This window comes from Alosa alosa, chromosome 12, assembly GCF_017589495.1.
Source record: "Alosa alosa isolate M-15738 ecotype Scorff River chromosome 12, AALO_Geno_1.1, whole genome shotgun sequence".
NCBI classification, from domain to species: Eukaryota; Metazoa; Chordata; class Actinopteri; order Clupeiformes; family Clupeidae; genus Alosa; species Alosa alosa.
The window spans coordinates 31,456,580-31,472,339 of record NC_063200.1 but is presented as its reverse complement, the minus strand read 5'-3'; the positions used below and the strand labels follow the sequence as shown (position 1 = coordinate 31,472,339).

Genomic DNA, 15,760 nt, shown 5'->3' with positions numbered 1-15,760 from the left:
CTGTGATCATTGTATAAACCCCTGAACTTTGTGTAAACCTCTGAACTTGTGCTACGGTAAAAAATTCGTACCCATGGCAGCAATACTGCTGACTAAGATAAGACCGAACAACGATCCTTTCATAACGTCACCTGTGGGTTCGAAGTTGCCAAATGTTGTGTCAGCATCTAAGGAGGGGTATAAATGTTGGTGTTTAACAATTGTTCGGGAGTGTGATCGTGCGATCCACTCAGGCTTTGCGCTATGTAGTCATTAAAGGAATTTTGCACGGAACTCTGCCGGACTTTTGTGCCTTCTTTTTTTTGACCTTTTTGAAGTTTTTGACCTCAGCACTTAAAATGGCGTATTTTTGTTACGTTGTAGACAAGATATTTGGACTACATTTCTGGCCCCGAGTCTGGATATCTGATATGACAACTTATATATAACTCATATAGACATCTAAATTAAACTGTTCCAGAAAGCAGTTTAGCTCTTTACTATCTGAAGTAGGACTAATAGTGCAATGAATTCTGGATAAAGTGACTCTTTTCAAAAGACACTTCAGGTGTGGTATTTTCATCCTCTACAATATATAGGTCTTCTTTTAATGTTTTTTGTTTTAGATAAGCAAGAATAGGCTACACATTTCCAACTGAAATCAGTTGTGGAATCAAGATAACATAGTATCTAAGACTGAAGGTAGCCTGGGGGTAAGGTGTCTTAATTATTTTGGTCTAAAATAGGTCAGTCTTTATTTTTGTGAAGCAATCTAACTTGCATTAGACTAGTATATGGTCAAAATTAAGACTGGTATAACACTATAGACTAAAGATAGACTGGTCTATAGTGTTATTAGACCAGTCTTGATTTTGCACATATACTAGTCTAACGCAAGTTAGACCTTTTACACAAAAATAAAGACTGACTTATTTTATACCAAAATAATTAGAAACCTAGGACCGGTTTCACAAAAATAGACTTTGACTATGGCTTAGATATAGTAGATAGTCAGACCTCCTATAGACAGTTTAGTTGTTGACTATCTTACTGTAAATAGGACTATGGTGCAAGGAATTCTGGGTAAAATAAGTCACTTTTTAAAATAAAAATCATGAGCCAAATTATTTTATGTATTTCAATTAGAGCTAGGCCAAGAAAAGATGCAAAACAGCACACACTCACATCCTTCACGCTGAAGGTCTGCTACCTGTTTATTATGAGTGTGAGTTTTCTGGCTCGGGGCTGAAATCCAATCATACGCTTTTTCAATTCGGTAATCCTTTGAATACAGATTATTCCCACATATACCTGTAGGCTGTGTGAATAGTAGGACTGACTTTTTTTTTTGGTTTGCTAATCTCCAATTTGTAGCCATCAAGGTGAACTGCCTGGGGTCATGCGGCGTCTCGACCAAGATGAACGACACGTCATGGATGCTGGAGGAACAGTACTTCAGCAGCACACTCTCTGTGGCCGACAAAGGTGAGTCCGCTGGCCGCTGTCCAGTTCCTATTCCTTTCTGCTCTTTTGTATTCTTCCATTCCATTTCTATTGGAGTGTTGGAGTGAAGTGTGTGTGTGTGTGTGTGTGTGTGTGTGTGTGTGTGTGTGTGTGTGTGTGTGTATGTGTGTGTGTGTGTGTGTCATACATACATTTCAAGCTATTTTGGATTTCAAACAGGTTCTCTCCAGTCGGGCAGGGCCATCTCAGCAATTTCACAAGGCTCAGAAAGATCACTAGTAATCCTCCGGGCTCCGGCCCTCATCTCTCCCAGCAAGCGCACATGTGGGCCCAGGCCGCTTGTATGAATAGTAAACGCAAGTGGTGGATTTTTGGCAAGCTGCCTTTGAGCATACTGATGAGATGAGTACAGTGCCACCATGACCTCTCTGTTTGTTACATGCAGTGTGTTTTTCCCCTTTGTCTTTTAATAGTGTGGTGTAGCATAGTATTCATAGTTTAGGTAGCGGTGGTCAAGTGCCGTTTGAGGGTACTCAAATGAGAGTGTGTGCAGAGTTGAAATGTTGCTCAAGTGGAGGAGAACTAATCTTAACCTTATGGGTCTGGGACATGACTGAGTACTTTTCAGGGCTCCAATCAATTGAGCCGTTTAATTTCAACTCGTTTTAATGAGCTGCAAATTACCGCTACCATTCTGTTCAGCTCACGTCTCCAGTCACCGTATTGAACGTTCCGTTCTTTACCAAGAACAGACAAAATTGAAATTCTAGTGTTCTCTCTGTGCTAATTAAGGTTCTGAGTGAACAGAGTGAAACAGTATTCAACCTCGAATAAATCTCAGCAATCCCCCGCTCTTGGTTATATAGAAGGCAAATAAGGCAACCACATCCAGATCAACTTGTTTCTACTGTATGTGAGATCAACATCACCAAACATCCCTGTGATGTTCAGGAGACTGTTGTTGATTCCTGCCCGGGTAATCACAGGTCTCAAACAGAGACTGTATTACTTGCAATGGTGTTGACTTTAGGATTCCATTCAAGGGCAGTTATTGTGTTTTTCAAAAGAGTCATCCAGGTTTGATGCAATTTCTCCAATCAACTGATCTCTGTTTCACTGAAGGTCACCTCGTCACTATATTAGATTAGTTTCTATCCAAGTGAAATGAAACCTCCATCATGACCCAAGAGTCACATTCTCTTCTGTCGCCCCACTGATTAACCCCACAGCTGAAAAATCAAAAGATACCCGCACACTGTTCTAGAAGCTCCCACAGTGGTTTCAAGGTATTTGATACCTGACGAAGACCTCTGGTCCAAATGTTGTTAATAAACCACTCTGGGAGCTTATAGAACAGTGTGTGGGTATCTTTTGATTTTTCAGATTTTGTAGATGTGCATGCACTTCACTGATTAACCCCACAGCTGCCCTAACCTGCAACCCCTGTGACTGGGCAGCTTATGGTCCAAATGCTCATTGAAGTTAGCTGAAGGGAAAGAATGGATGTCCATTGTAAATATGAAAATTAAATGAATTTCCAGTTCACATACAGACAGTTGTACCCTCGCTGTTTCCAGATTCAAGCTGAAACACATCCAGGCCTTACAGAGGCCTGTCTGCTTCGTGCACCATTTGTGGACACCTTTGGAGTCGTGGGAACCATTAGGAGTAGTTCTCCAGGAATGTGTGAAACAGGGACAGCAGGATGTTAAGAGGGATGCCTTGTTCTTCTCCTACTTTAAATGCTGCCGCCTGCCTGCCTCATGCTCTCATACTCTGAACTGCAGGAAGGAGTTTTCCCTCGTCTCCCACTTGGTCAGACAATACAGTACGTTACTGAAGTCACCTTCATGCACTCTGTCTGCCAGCTCACATTGGGAACAATGTAACAGTGTATATCTGTGAGTATCGGGGATCTAGTGCCTGTGGATGTTCTCTGCACATTTTGTTCTCTACCCGCAAAATGGTCGTTCAGCAGTTTCAAATTGTCTTGCTCGTGATAGGTTACTACCGATTGTTTTTATTCTTTTGTCTGTCAGCAGTTTCAAGGAAGGGATGTGGTTTTGCCTTGCAACAGTTCAGTTCTTGGGCACGACGTCAGAAACTGTTGTGGCAAAATAAACCTTAGTCCCACCTGCGAACTGCGGCAATGAAAGCTCTGCAATGTAAAATCTGTTTCACAATGCGGTAACAAGAAAATATGTCTTCAAGAAAAGGATTTACATTTGACTATTGCTAATGCAACATCTCTATAGCTACACTGCATCCTTCTATTGCAGTATTTAATACAACTGTATGTATGAGTACAAAACTTGATCAGATTGATAAACAAAGGCATAGTAGAGATTTTATTTGATAAACAAATTTACACAAGTTTTTTGCTTTCTTTCCTGCTTCCACAGAAGATCACTGTGGGCATCTCTACATTTCCGCAAACATCAAATGTGACAAATGACCTTTTGAGAGAAAGCGACTAGCGACTACATTTCCAGTCCTGGTGGCGTAGGCGTGGCTCCGGCAGACCAGAGCGTTGATTGCTGTGGAACAGGGTGCTGACCAGTAAGCCGTGACAGGCACTTGCTGGACTCTTGTGTGCACTGAGGCATGCAGTTCATGCTGATGCGGGGGAGCTGTCGCAGGGCCTAATGTGTGACCGAGGAGACCTGTGAATCACACCATGGCTGGGCATGTGTGGATGTCCCTAGTCTGCAGAGAGTAGGGTGTGAACAGGATAAAGGTCAGATGAAGGGCAGCTCTGGAGGGTGTTAGTGTAGTAGCACAGTAGTCACTTTGTATGCCTGGGGAAATGGTGACATTATCAGTTCACAATGCATGCTCTTTGATTATGTTGAGATGCGTGGCACAGATCTGTTTTCCCCAGAGATGTTTTTTAATCTTTTTACTATTGAATGATTTTGTGGTTTTAAAGACTACTTTAGATGTGAATGTATTAGTCCTAGTAGATTTGATTTATATCAGTAATGGCCAACATGGCATAATTCTAATGCTTGTACAACCTAAAATGCCCCCCTTGCGCTCACCTGGGTGGAATGCCCTCTCTCTGGCTGTAGCCACCTGTTGGCCGTGCCCGGGGTGGAGTGCAGCTTGTCCGAGGTGTGTTGTTAGTGTGCACGCTGGGGCTTGTCTGGCCAGTGACCCTGGGGACCTGTGTGCTGTGAGGAGCCTGTGTACCGGCCGTGAGTCAGCAGCCCTGGGGCACATGTGTGTGCTAATGACCCCCATCCCACAGCACACACACCCACCCACACACACACACAGAGGCTTCGCTGAGTTTCTGACAGAGAGCCGAGCCAAGCAGAGTCTGCCAGTACAGACGGCTGTCTGCCCATTACGGGTTAGAATTCCACTCTCTCACTCACTCTCTCTGTCTTTCCTTCTCTCTCTCTCTCTCCATCGCTACATCCATCTCTCTCTCTTCTCCTCTCTCTTGCCATCTCTGTTCTCTTTTTCTTTTTCTGCTTCTCTCTCACCCCCACCCACTTTGTGTCTGTTTTGTTACGTTGTCTGGCTCTGCATTTAACAGAGAAAATACTGCTCTAGCTGGATGCTACAGGGGAGCAATGACAGGTTAAACGGAGTGTGTGTGCATTTGTTTGTTTGTTTGTTTGTTTGTTTGTTAGTGTGTGTGTGTCTGTGTGTTGTAGGTAGGTGGTAGGCGAGTTGTGTGGCTGACTGCAGGTGTTTGGTTATTATTCACAGCTACCAGAAACTACTGTGACAGCCTTGCAAGATTAGAGAAGCAGACAGTGTCCTTTCTTATGTAGCGGGCTACCATTTCTTTTGGTAACTCACATGATCCTTGATCACTAAAGATTGGCACATATGCACACTCTGAGTATGTATAATAATATAGTAATTGTTTAAGGAATAGCATTCTGGAATAGCAGTGCATTTACCTCTGCTATGGTTGTGTTTGTTTCGTTGTTAGGGGAGATACTGAGTGATTACATATCATTTCCCCTCACTCTTCTGTGTGTTATCAGTGGTGCTACATTGATTAGCTCCCAGGTGCTCGTCTTGGCATGTGAGGATGATTGCTTATGGTTTCCTGTGCCTATCAATGGTGCTAGTTCTGATTGTTGCAAACCGACCCTTTGTGATTGTGTGCATACATGTGTGAATGAGAATGTGAGTGGGCTGTGACTGATTATGTTTGATCTTTCACATCTTTATCTGTGTGAACTCCTGTTCCATTGCCTCGTACACGAGGATTTTTAGCCTCTTTATCTCTGACCGACCAGATGATGGTGTAGTCTGTGTATGCAAAAAAGTGTTTTATCACTTGTAGCAACACTGTTTTCTCTGTTTGGTTTGTTAGCTGACGGCCCAGTGGGTACAGGGGCGATACTCTGACTCAGATCCCTTCCTGTTTCCTTAGAGAAGCAGAGTCGCTTTGCAAATACAGTATGAGGCTCCCAGAGAAAAAGCTAAATGTCGGCTGGATGTCAAGTTCAAGTTTTGTCAATTTGAGTTTGGGAAATGAACCTTGTATTCAGAGTGTGGGCTACTCCCCTGTCTGTTAATGACCCTTATCCCTTTATAAGGAATTTATTCCTTATTAACTGATTATCAAGGGCTTTCTCTGCCACACTCAGAACATTCACACTCTGGACCAGATCAGAACAGGGAAAGCATTTCAGTTGTGAGAGGCATAACAATGGCTGACTGTTGGTAATGACAAAGGATTGTTCGCTGGTGCTTTCATCTTGTAATTTGTATGTAACAATGCCTTACTTCCCACTGTGCAGATTCTACCTATGTTTAACCATAATTTCTGAGGCTTCTGGTCCCTCTGTGTGTGTGTGTGTGTGTGTGTGTGTGTGTGTGTGTGTGTGTGTGTGTGTGTGTGTGTGTGTGTGTCTGTCTGTGTGTGTGTGTGTGTCTGTCTGTCTGTGCGAGCGTGTGTGTGTGTGTGTCCGTTTCTATACAGAACGAATGTGACACTGACAGATACAAAAAACTGTTGTACACTCATTTTTCTCTCCATCTCCATTCTCGGAGACATAGGCCTAACGCACACAAATACACACCCAAACATCCACACTCACACCCTCAAGCACATATACATACACACACACACACACACACACACACACACACACACACACACACACACATTCACACATAGCACATTCATTCAGTGCTAGTTGTGACTGAGTGGTTATGTGGTATGCGAAACGGAACAGAACAGCTCAGTGCTTTAGCCCCCCCATCCCATCCAATCTACCCATCCAACCCACTTCCCCCCTCATCTCGCTCATTCATCTGTCATCTGTCATGTTCATTCACCCCACAGAGGGCCAGCAGCGCTGCAACCATGCAGATGTTGTTTTTAGACTCACAACACTGGCTCCTCTTGCCCAACATACGCTGGTATGTCTCTCTCTCCCTCTCTCTCTCTCTTTTCCGGACGTGCATGGAACCTGACGCAACAGTGTCGGCACTGCTGAGCTGTTGTGCCTGGTTAGAGATAAGCGACACACTTCCTCTGCTGTCTGTTAGTGACTGAATGCAGAAGCGTGGCTTTGTGGGCACTATCTGGTTGTTTGTCTTTGATAGCACCCTCTCGTCTGAGGCTGAAACTTGAACAGCACAGTTGTAACAATAGCACTACAGTTGGCCTCCAGATTTCTTCTTCCACCTATTGTTCTTTGATTTTCTTTTAAATTAGTGATATACATTCACAACTCTTCCTACACAGCTAATGAATGTGACGAAGATGATATCTAGACAACAGAAGATGTCTTAGACATAAACCTTTATAAGAGGTTATTGTAAGTTAGTGGGTGTATAGAGCTGCATCTTACAAAACGTATTAATTAACAATAGTCAGTTTTAAACTGGTTGCTGTCACAGCAAATAATATGTTTATCAGAGCCTGTTCCTTTTTCACTGGTAATAACTGTCTGGGTGGGCAGTATCAGAAGTAGTCTTTGAATAAGAGCGAAATAAAAGTAAGTAATAAGTACTGTATCATGGAGGTAAAGTGGTTAAATGTGACACTATTCAAACTGTAGACATATCATTACCTCAGATTACCTATCTGTAGACATATTTACTATATGTTCTCCAGATATTTCTTACCGTGGCATATCTGCATGATTACAAACTTGAAAGATCATATCTTTATATAATGTATAGAATAGACATCCCTACCCCTTGTGTGAATAAAGCAGGATTACAAGAACACAAAAAACAGTGTTCTGTCTGACCCTGACATCAGCAGTACTGGTGCCAGAATCGAGCCGCTGTGTGCCTCTCCATTTACAGAGAGAGGACATTTGCTTCCCCTTTGGAGGAGATTTGGGCAACCAGAACAGTCCCCATTACCCATCAGCGTTTCCTCGGCTGACAGTAGTGAGGTATCCATCATGGAAACCTGCCACAGAGACCTGCAGCTTATTTACAATTCAAAAATCCTGAATCCTTGGCCCAGAATCTCAAGCTTCCCAGATTCTATAAATGTTTAATCAGGGATCAATTGCCTGGGGTTTCTCTAGGAGTTTGCCCATCGTATATATAGATTAGTTGGTGTTTTAGTATGTGTGTGTGTGTGTGTGTGTGTGTGTGTGTGTGTGTGTGTGTGACTGGAGGAAAGGTGAATTTTTGCTGGCCCCATGGGAATTGTAAACGGAGAAGCAAGTTGAAAGAGCTTAATAAGTAGTGTACTGGTGATGGGTAGAGTTCCATCATGGCACTGACACACCAAAGGCCTCCACCTGAGAGGCCGCAGTCACAGGAGAGGACTGGGCTCTTCAGGCCGACTGGAAACCCATAGTGCCTTTACTCAGTGGGGGGTATGTGGAGACTGGAAACACATCTCCAGGGAAGAAAGCAGAGAGAGAAAGAGAGAGGGAGATACAGAGAGGAGAAGAGGGAGAAATTAAGTGAGATGATAAAAGAGAAAGAGAGAGGCCGAAACGTTGAGAGAAGGAAGGAAAAAAGCTTCTGTCGATGTGACTCATCGTGACACCTGCTGAGTGGAGTCGCGGGTGTCACAAAAGCTTCCCCACTCTGAACAGAAAATGGAAATGCTATGTGTTTACATCTGAGCGTCTGTGTGTACAGTATGTGTGTGTGTCAGGGAGAGAGTGTGTGTGTGTGCGTGTGTGTACACTTTGAACCAAACAGGAAATGACTCCACCAAAATGGGAGCGTGATCTTGCTGCAGTTGCCTCTGTTTGTTTGCCCAGGATGTCAGTGGTGTTGCCATGCGGGCTTTGTCATCCATGGAAGCCCAGCCTGTCGCTCTCATTCAGACTCTGCTGTTTTTTATGTTCATTTTCACATATTCAGCACGTAATGTCACAACACTTTGTTGTCCAGTAACTAAATCAGTCATTGCTTTTCATCCATTCTGAGAAATGTTGTAACACTTACTGCCTTAGAACGGAAGGAGTATGAAAAAGACACCCTGTTAGTCATTTCCTCCTTCCCTCTCTCTCTCTCCCCCTCTATCTCTCTCTCTCTCTGTCTCTCTCCCGCTCTCCCTCCCTCTCTTGCTCTTAGACTGAGGAAACATTTTTTGATAGTCTATTATAATGGAATGCTAATGCAGCTACTCTGTCCATGGTGTCCATTTTGAAGCAGGATAATCCCCTTAAGGTTTGATAAGGCTTCTGGCTGGTTAAAAACTGTTTGAAGAGGGGGGCATTTGAATTAAAGGACACTTGCACTTTATATTGCACTGGGAATCATGACAAAATGCCACTGCAATTTCAGATTTGGGTCTGTTCAACCAAATTTCTGCATTGCAGTAGACAAGCAGTGTATGCTTTATTTGATGCAGCTTAATGAATTGTAATGATATTTATGAGTAAATGAATGGGGACCAAAACATGAATGTCAAAAAATGAGTTGCTAAGTTTACAGTACTCTCGTTGTCACATCTCAAAGAGTTGCAGCACCATATAGCTTATGTTTACAAAGTCATTCCTATTCTTAGGGGGAGTCTGGCCCAGTTAGCCAATCATTGATAAACTTAACTGCGAAATACACACTGTTTGGATTTTCCTCCTGACACAGAAACACCCTGGTGTTATCACCAGTGCTAGTTGAAACCAAAACCCTCTGATGATTTCCTGGCTAAATGCAATCTTTTGGTGCTGGCAGTGAGCTACAGCCTCAAGGTGGGAAACAATTTCCGATCTGATGATTAGACTTGGAGCTAAATGGGTGAAAGTTAATGTATCGCTGTACTCAAGTATTTCCAGCCAGTATTTGAAAGAAATAGCCATATACAGCACATGGCCACGTACAGCACATGGACATGAACACACACACACACACACACACACACACACACACACAGAGATAGAGAGAGAGAGAAAGAGAGAGAAAGAGGGAAAGGCACTGTAGACACCTAATAATGCAGTGGTTCATGAGAGATGACCATGATCCTTCTCTGCTCTAACCCAGTTTCCCTCTCCCCTCCCTCAGCTCTGTGTCCACCCCGAGTGACCACAATTACTGGGCCAGTCACACTTCTCTCCTATCATCTGTCCATGTGATTTCTCATGTGTTTGTTGATTGTGTCTTTTTTTCAGGGACTTTACCGGCAGGCGAGCACAGCTTCCCCTTCCAGTTCCCGATTCCAGGTAAGGCCGCTTGCAACGTGCACACACACTTCACAGTGGCACACACAAAACCTGCTCGGCAGCATTCCCACATAATCATTTCCCTTCTCACAGAGCTCCAAATCATTAGAGCAGCAGGACCACTCACTGATCCATAGACTCAGACCACTAACCAAAACACTGCTCTGGGTGGGGTCTAGTGTGTGGCTATATGTCTGGCTTGAGTGTATGGATTTGTGTGTGTGTGTGTGTGTGTGTGTGTGTGTGTGTGTGTGTGTGTGTGTGTGTCGTAGGTGAGTGTGTGTATGTGAGTGTGTATTAGCTGTGTGTTGACTATTGTCATGATGTTGCCTGGCACCCCACTGGCACAGTGTTCTCTGTTGCCTGGTGCTTAAACACCATTTCCAATGCTGCTTCGCTGCTTCATTAACACTGCTTTAAGTCAGGCCAGGAATGTGCCACAGAATTCCAATATGGAATTCTTTATCAGGGAAGTTCAGCTGAGATCATTCTTCGGAGTAGGAAAAAAAACATCTGTCATTTTGTTGCAGCCCTTGCCCTGTGGTTTGAGATGTAAAGACAGCCCTCTCTGTTCTCACATGACAGCCCTGCCATTGTCATGTAATAATGTGGCTTTATTCGCCAATAAATCAGTTAATAAAGGAAGGAATGTGCACAACGTTTTGTGTGTGTGTGTGTGTGTGTGTGTGTGTGTGTGTGTGTGTGTGTGTGTGTGTGACGAGTTGATGAGGGTCTCTGTGTTGAGTGTAGAGTTTAGAGCATGCAGGTGTGAGGGCAAACACTGATCTGACAGTTGCCAGAGGCGGGGAAGGGGTCTTATTTTTAGCCTTATCCTTTGGAACTGCCTGTTAAATGCGCTTGCACACACACAGACACTCACATACTCTCTCTCTCTCTCATTTTCCCTCTCTCTCTATCGCTTTCTCACATACGCACACACACAGAGAAAGAGAAAGAGAATCTCTCTTTCTCGTTCTCGCTTTATCTCCTGCTTATCAGTGCCACGTTAATCACCCTGACTGTAGCACCCCCTGCTGGTTAATAAAAACACATCCAGAATCAGTAAAGCCATGCAGTGGTTTCATCACACGCAGGCTTCAGTTTTCCTATTATGCACATAAAACACAGTTGAGTTGAACGTTCAGTAGAGCACTGAAGGTCCCCAGCTAATTATAACAAAATATTTGATGTACAAATGATAGGCACTTTAAATATCTATTTATAACAAAATATGTGATGTACAAATGATAGGCACTATAAATATCTGAACATTTGCTCTCATTTCCTGTAGTTGTAATGGTGTTGTGCTACACAGTATGCCTCTAGAACATGGGGGGGGCATTTGTCCATTCTTGCTTGGTGTGCAGTACCCAGCTTCCCTGTTGAACTCCTAACTTGTGGGGGGCAGCTGATCCACCTCATGGACGTCCCTCTCCTCCTCCATAAATACAGCTTAAACAAGCTGAAGCCGACTTCACACACACACACATATACTCACAAACACACACTGCAATTTGTCATTACAAAGAAGGCACACACACACATCACTGTATACAATCCTTCAATGATATATTGGATGATGATTAACATCTAATGTATGACCAAGCCTGTTTTATACTGTGGAACATGTAATAAACCTTGAGGTGCAATTCCGTGTTTCCATACCATAAATCTCAGACTGATGTTTGATATCTTATTCAGGACATGCTTCCATACACTTCATCATGACTCACCCTTGCTTGACCTGTCCTTGTGCTTGCCCTGGGCTGATTTAATGTGTCTCTATGTGGATTATAGCGTCCGTCCCCACCTCCTACGAGGGCCCCTTCGGGAAGATCTCCTACAGAGTACGGGCAGGGATTGACACGCCACGCTTCTCGAAGGACTACAAGGCCCAGAGACCCTTTTACCTACTCAACCTCCTCAACCTCAACGAAGTGCCAGAAATTGAGGTGAGAGCCCCAGAATACCCGCTGAATAACCAGAACACCAGATCCAGGCACACACAAGGGCAATGGCCGCCATACTCATACCGTACAAGAACTATGGGAAACTGCAACACTAATAAAGGGATCAAGAACAAGCAGATAGAATGTACTCATGGCTTGAACTGAAAGCTGTTTGAGATGAGATAGGAATGAGTGTAGGTGTACATGTAATCCCCCTGAAGCTTCTAGAAAGCCATAAAGATGGCTGTGGTTTTGAAGTTGTTCCTTTTTGAACTCCAGCGCTGACTCCCCTTATTATGTCTCAACAGCTCAGTGGTGTCTGGCTGCTAGGACGAGATGGCGGTGAACTCCTGGTGAAGAGTGGAGTAGCTTAGCTCTCCCCTCACAGCCACCCGTGGACGCTTTTTTCTAATGTTATTAAAGCGGGTCCAGCACAGCAGATAGCCTCGCAGCCAAGCCAAAATGTAATCAAGTGTTCCGCTTTTTGCCAGCCTCTGCTTAGAGTCCGTTAGCTTTTTTGGCAGACAAAGTGACCCAATCACATTGGAAAAAGTCTCCAATCTGCACCCCCCCCGACACACACACACTCACTCACTCTCAAGTGAGTGTGCAATCTGCATCTGTTTATCTCTCTATCTACCTCCCTCTCTCTGTCAGACACAAACCCACCCATACATACACACACACACACACACACACACACACACACACACACACACCCACTGCAGCCTCATAGACCAGCACTTGCACTTGCCAGCACTTGCACCAGCACTTGCATCCTAATTGTGTCTCCTGAATCTCTGCAGCAACCCAGCTGTGCAGTGGTGACAAAGAAGTTCAACTACCTGCTGGTGAAGACGGGCACACTGATGCTGAAGACGCGGAGCGACCTGAGGGGATACACCCCGGGCCAGGTCATCCAGCTAGCCACCGAGATCCACAACAAGTCCGGCAAGGACACGGGCTACGTGCTGGCCAGCCTTGTGCAGGTACAGTACAGTCAGACACAGGAGGGAGCGCCATTTTGACCGCCTAACAATACAGTTGGCTACTCATCGTAGTTAATGGCTGCCAACCATCTGAAAGTATGCCCTGCAAAAATATGAATTGAGTAAACAAATTATTACCGGGAACTGCATTAATCAGAATCACACATAAACTCTACACAAAGCAGCGCAAAGCCAGGACTATATTTGGTGGTTTGAGTTTCTCTTTGAGACGAGTAGTGTCCCTGAGGGGCAGAAAATGTAGATGTCAGGGCTCTCCTGAGAGATGTCACAACAGGGACACGTTATTGCCAGGGGCTGCCAAGTGACAGGAATGCCAGAGTGTGTTATTTTTAGGCACTTTTGAATTTCTGTGTATCTGAGCAAGATAGGAGGAGATTGTGTGTTTTTGGTTTGTGTGTGTGAATGTGTTTGTGTGTCCATGTTGTGTATGTGTTTGTGTGTCCATGTTTTGTATGTGTGTATGTGTTTGTGTGTCCATGTTGTGTATGTGTGTATGTGTTTGTGTGTCCATGTTAATCCTTTCTCTGTGGTGTGTCCTATGTTTCACAAGCAGAAAGTGACCTACAAGGTGAAGAGGCCGCTGATTGACCTGCGCACCATCGCCGAGGTGGAGGGCGCGGGGGTGAAGGCCGGCAAGCACGCCGAGTGGCGGGAGCAGATCATCGTCCCTCCCCTCCCTCAGTCGGCGCTCACCGGCTGCAGTCTCATCGATATCGATTACTTCATCCAGGTCGGGAACCGCTGCCACACACCATTAAGTAAAGCTTATTAGAGCCCCCTGGTTATATTAAAGTGTCTTACACTCTAGTGAAAGGACAGCCAGGTGTAGGGGGCTACCCAGTGAAGAACATTTAGAAATTTTTTTCCACTGTTTTGAATCCTGTGCAGACAGATACGGCCATCCTCTAAATAGGGCCTTGTCCACATTAAGCTGGGTAAATATGAATATGCACATTTGAGGTGAAAACGATCTCTGTCCACTTCATCGTTTGATTGTTTTTCAAAGGTTTTGCGTCCACACAAGAACACGAAAACGCCATAGAAGTGTTTGTTGGTGGTGGTGTCTGAAACACTCAATTAAGTATCACGGCAACCGCACCTCATCGTATCTGAAGGGTCAGAAGAGCTAAACGGAGTAAAGTTGTGCATATATTTGGGGTTATATGGTGTGCTGGAGCCTATGCACCAATATGTATATATTCATGTTACTATAGTGGCTACACTTTCTTCCCCACCAGCCCTGAGCTCTTTATCCGACCACCTACTGTATATTCAATTAACTGTTCTACACTGCTAGATTGCTCTCTGTGACTGTTATTAAATGGGCAAACTCATCAAACAGCAGATTGAGCTGACTTGAAAGCACAGTGTGCCTCTGGTGTGCTCACGCAGCGTGTGTGTGTTTGAGCTTTTGCTCGCGCAGCGTGTGTGTGTGTGTTTGAGCTTTTGCTCGGTGGCGCGTGAGTGGTGACACAGATGTGGCTGTCACCGAAGCCTAAAAATGCACATTTCATCAGGCGGCACCTCTGAGGCTCTCGTGCTTGTCATGCCATCAGCACCATGCCAGCTAGGCTGTCTCTCCTAGATAAACAGCGACGGCTCAATAGGAAATTAAGAGGCGCAGAACAAACATGATGAACAAAAATGAACAGGTCTATGGCATAAGGCCTAAAAACCAATATGTGTTAAATGGAAATTGATTGATGATTGATATTTTCAGGGGTGTAGCAATGGGTGGGTAGTGGTGGTGATGGTGATGCAGCAGTTTCCTTTTTCAGTGCTATGTAAGTGTTGGCTTTGCTGCTGCGGTGGAAGAAAGTGACAAGTTGCGAGAAGTAATACGCTCTGTGAGGCCAGAGGCTTCTCTGTCTCAGGTGCGGGCGAGGTTTCTAATAAGGCGCGGATGAGAAGTGTAATTAGACCCAGAGAGAGGCGAGGGGGAAGGCCTGACAGGACACTCTGCAGGATTTATGGAAGATCCGCTCAGCGCTGCTCGAGCCAAACAAACACAGTACATAATTTTAATGAGCGTGGATCCTTATTGATCCAGAGTCTAATTAGGCGGAGTATGATAATTTTCTGATGGGTGCAGCGAGATAATAGTTCCTCACTGGCTCTATATTTCTCTCTTCCTGATTCTTTAGTTTTCACTCGCTTTTTCTGATTTCTTTCTCTATTCTCGTGGACTTCGGCAGGTGTCTCTGAAGTCTCCTGAAGTTGTGGTCACTCTACCCATTTTCATTGGCAACATCGCGGTCAACCTGACAACCTCCAGGCCAATGCCCCCCCACCCAGGCACCCCTCTGGGGGCCATGTCCAGTCCCTGCCATGGAGGTGTGGTCCCCAGCGCCCCGCCAGCCGAGGAGGACCCGGACAGCGAGCTAGGCGCAGGAGGCCTGGCCAGCGAGGAGATCCCCACCAAGAGCCACTCCCAGCAGGACCCCAGCGGCCAGCCTGCCACCGTGTCCCCCAGCGCCTTCGGCTACGCCTCAGGCCTGTCCACCCCGCAGGGTCAGCGGAGCGCGGCGGCGGCCTCGGATGGCTCTGCTGCGCTGTTCTGTGTGTCCACCGGGGCCACCATACCGTTCTTCACCGAGGGGAATGCCACGCCCGTGCCCACGTCGTGCTCACTCATCCTGCCGCCTGAGTACAGCCGCTGGGACTTCCCTCCTGGTGAGTGTCCCAACTCTGAAACGGCACTCTTAATCATGTCTAATGCTTCAATGTCATTCAACCAGAA

General features: G+C 45.2%; 1 protein-coding gene across 1 annotated transcript in view; it reads left to right on the top strand.

Annotated features, from left to right (window-relative positions):
- arrdc1b (arrestin domain containing 1b) overlaps window positions 1–15,760 on the top strand; it is a 51,229-nt gene that overhangs the window by 31,807 nt on the left and 3,662 nt on the right. The window contains exons 2-7 of the mRNA XM_048258911.1: window positions 1,354–1,464; window positions 10,011–10,061; window positions 11,859–12,013; window positions 12,817–12,999; window positions 13,574–13,750; window positions 15,216–15,693. Coding sequence (XP_048114868.1) covers window positions 1,354–1,464; window positions 10,011–10,061; window positions 11,859–12,013; window positions 12,817–12,999; window positions 13,574–13,750; window positions 15,216–15,693 — 1,155 coding nt within the window. The remainder of the gene's footprint in view (window positions 1–1,353; window positions 1,465–10,010; window positions 10,062–11,858; window positions 12,014–12,816; window positions 13,000–13,573; window positions 13,751–15,215; window positions 15,694–15,760) is intronic.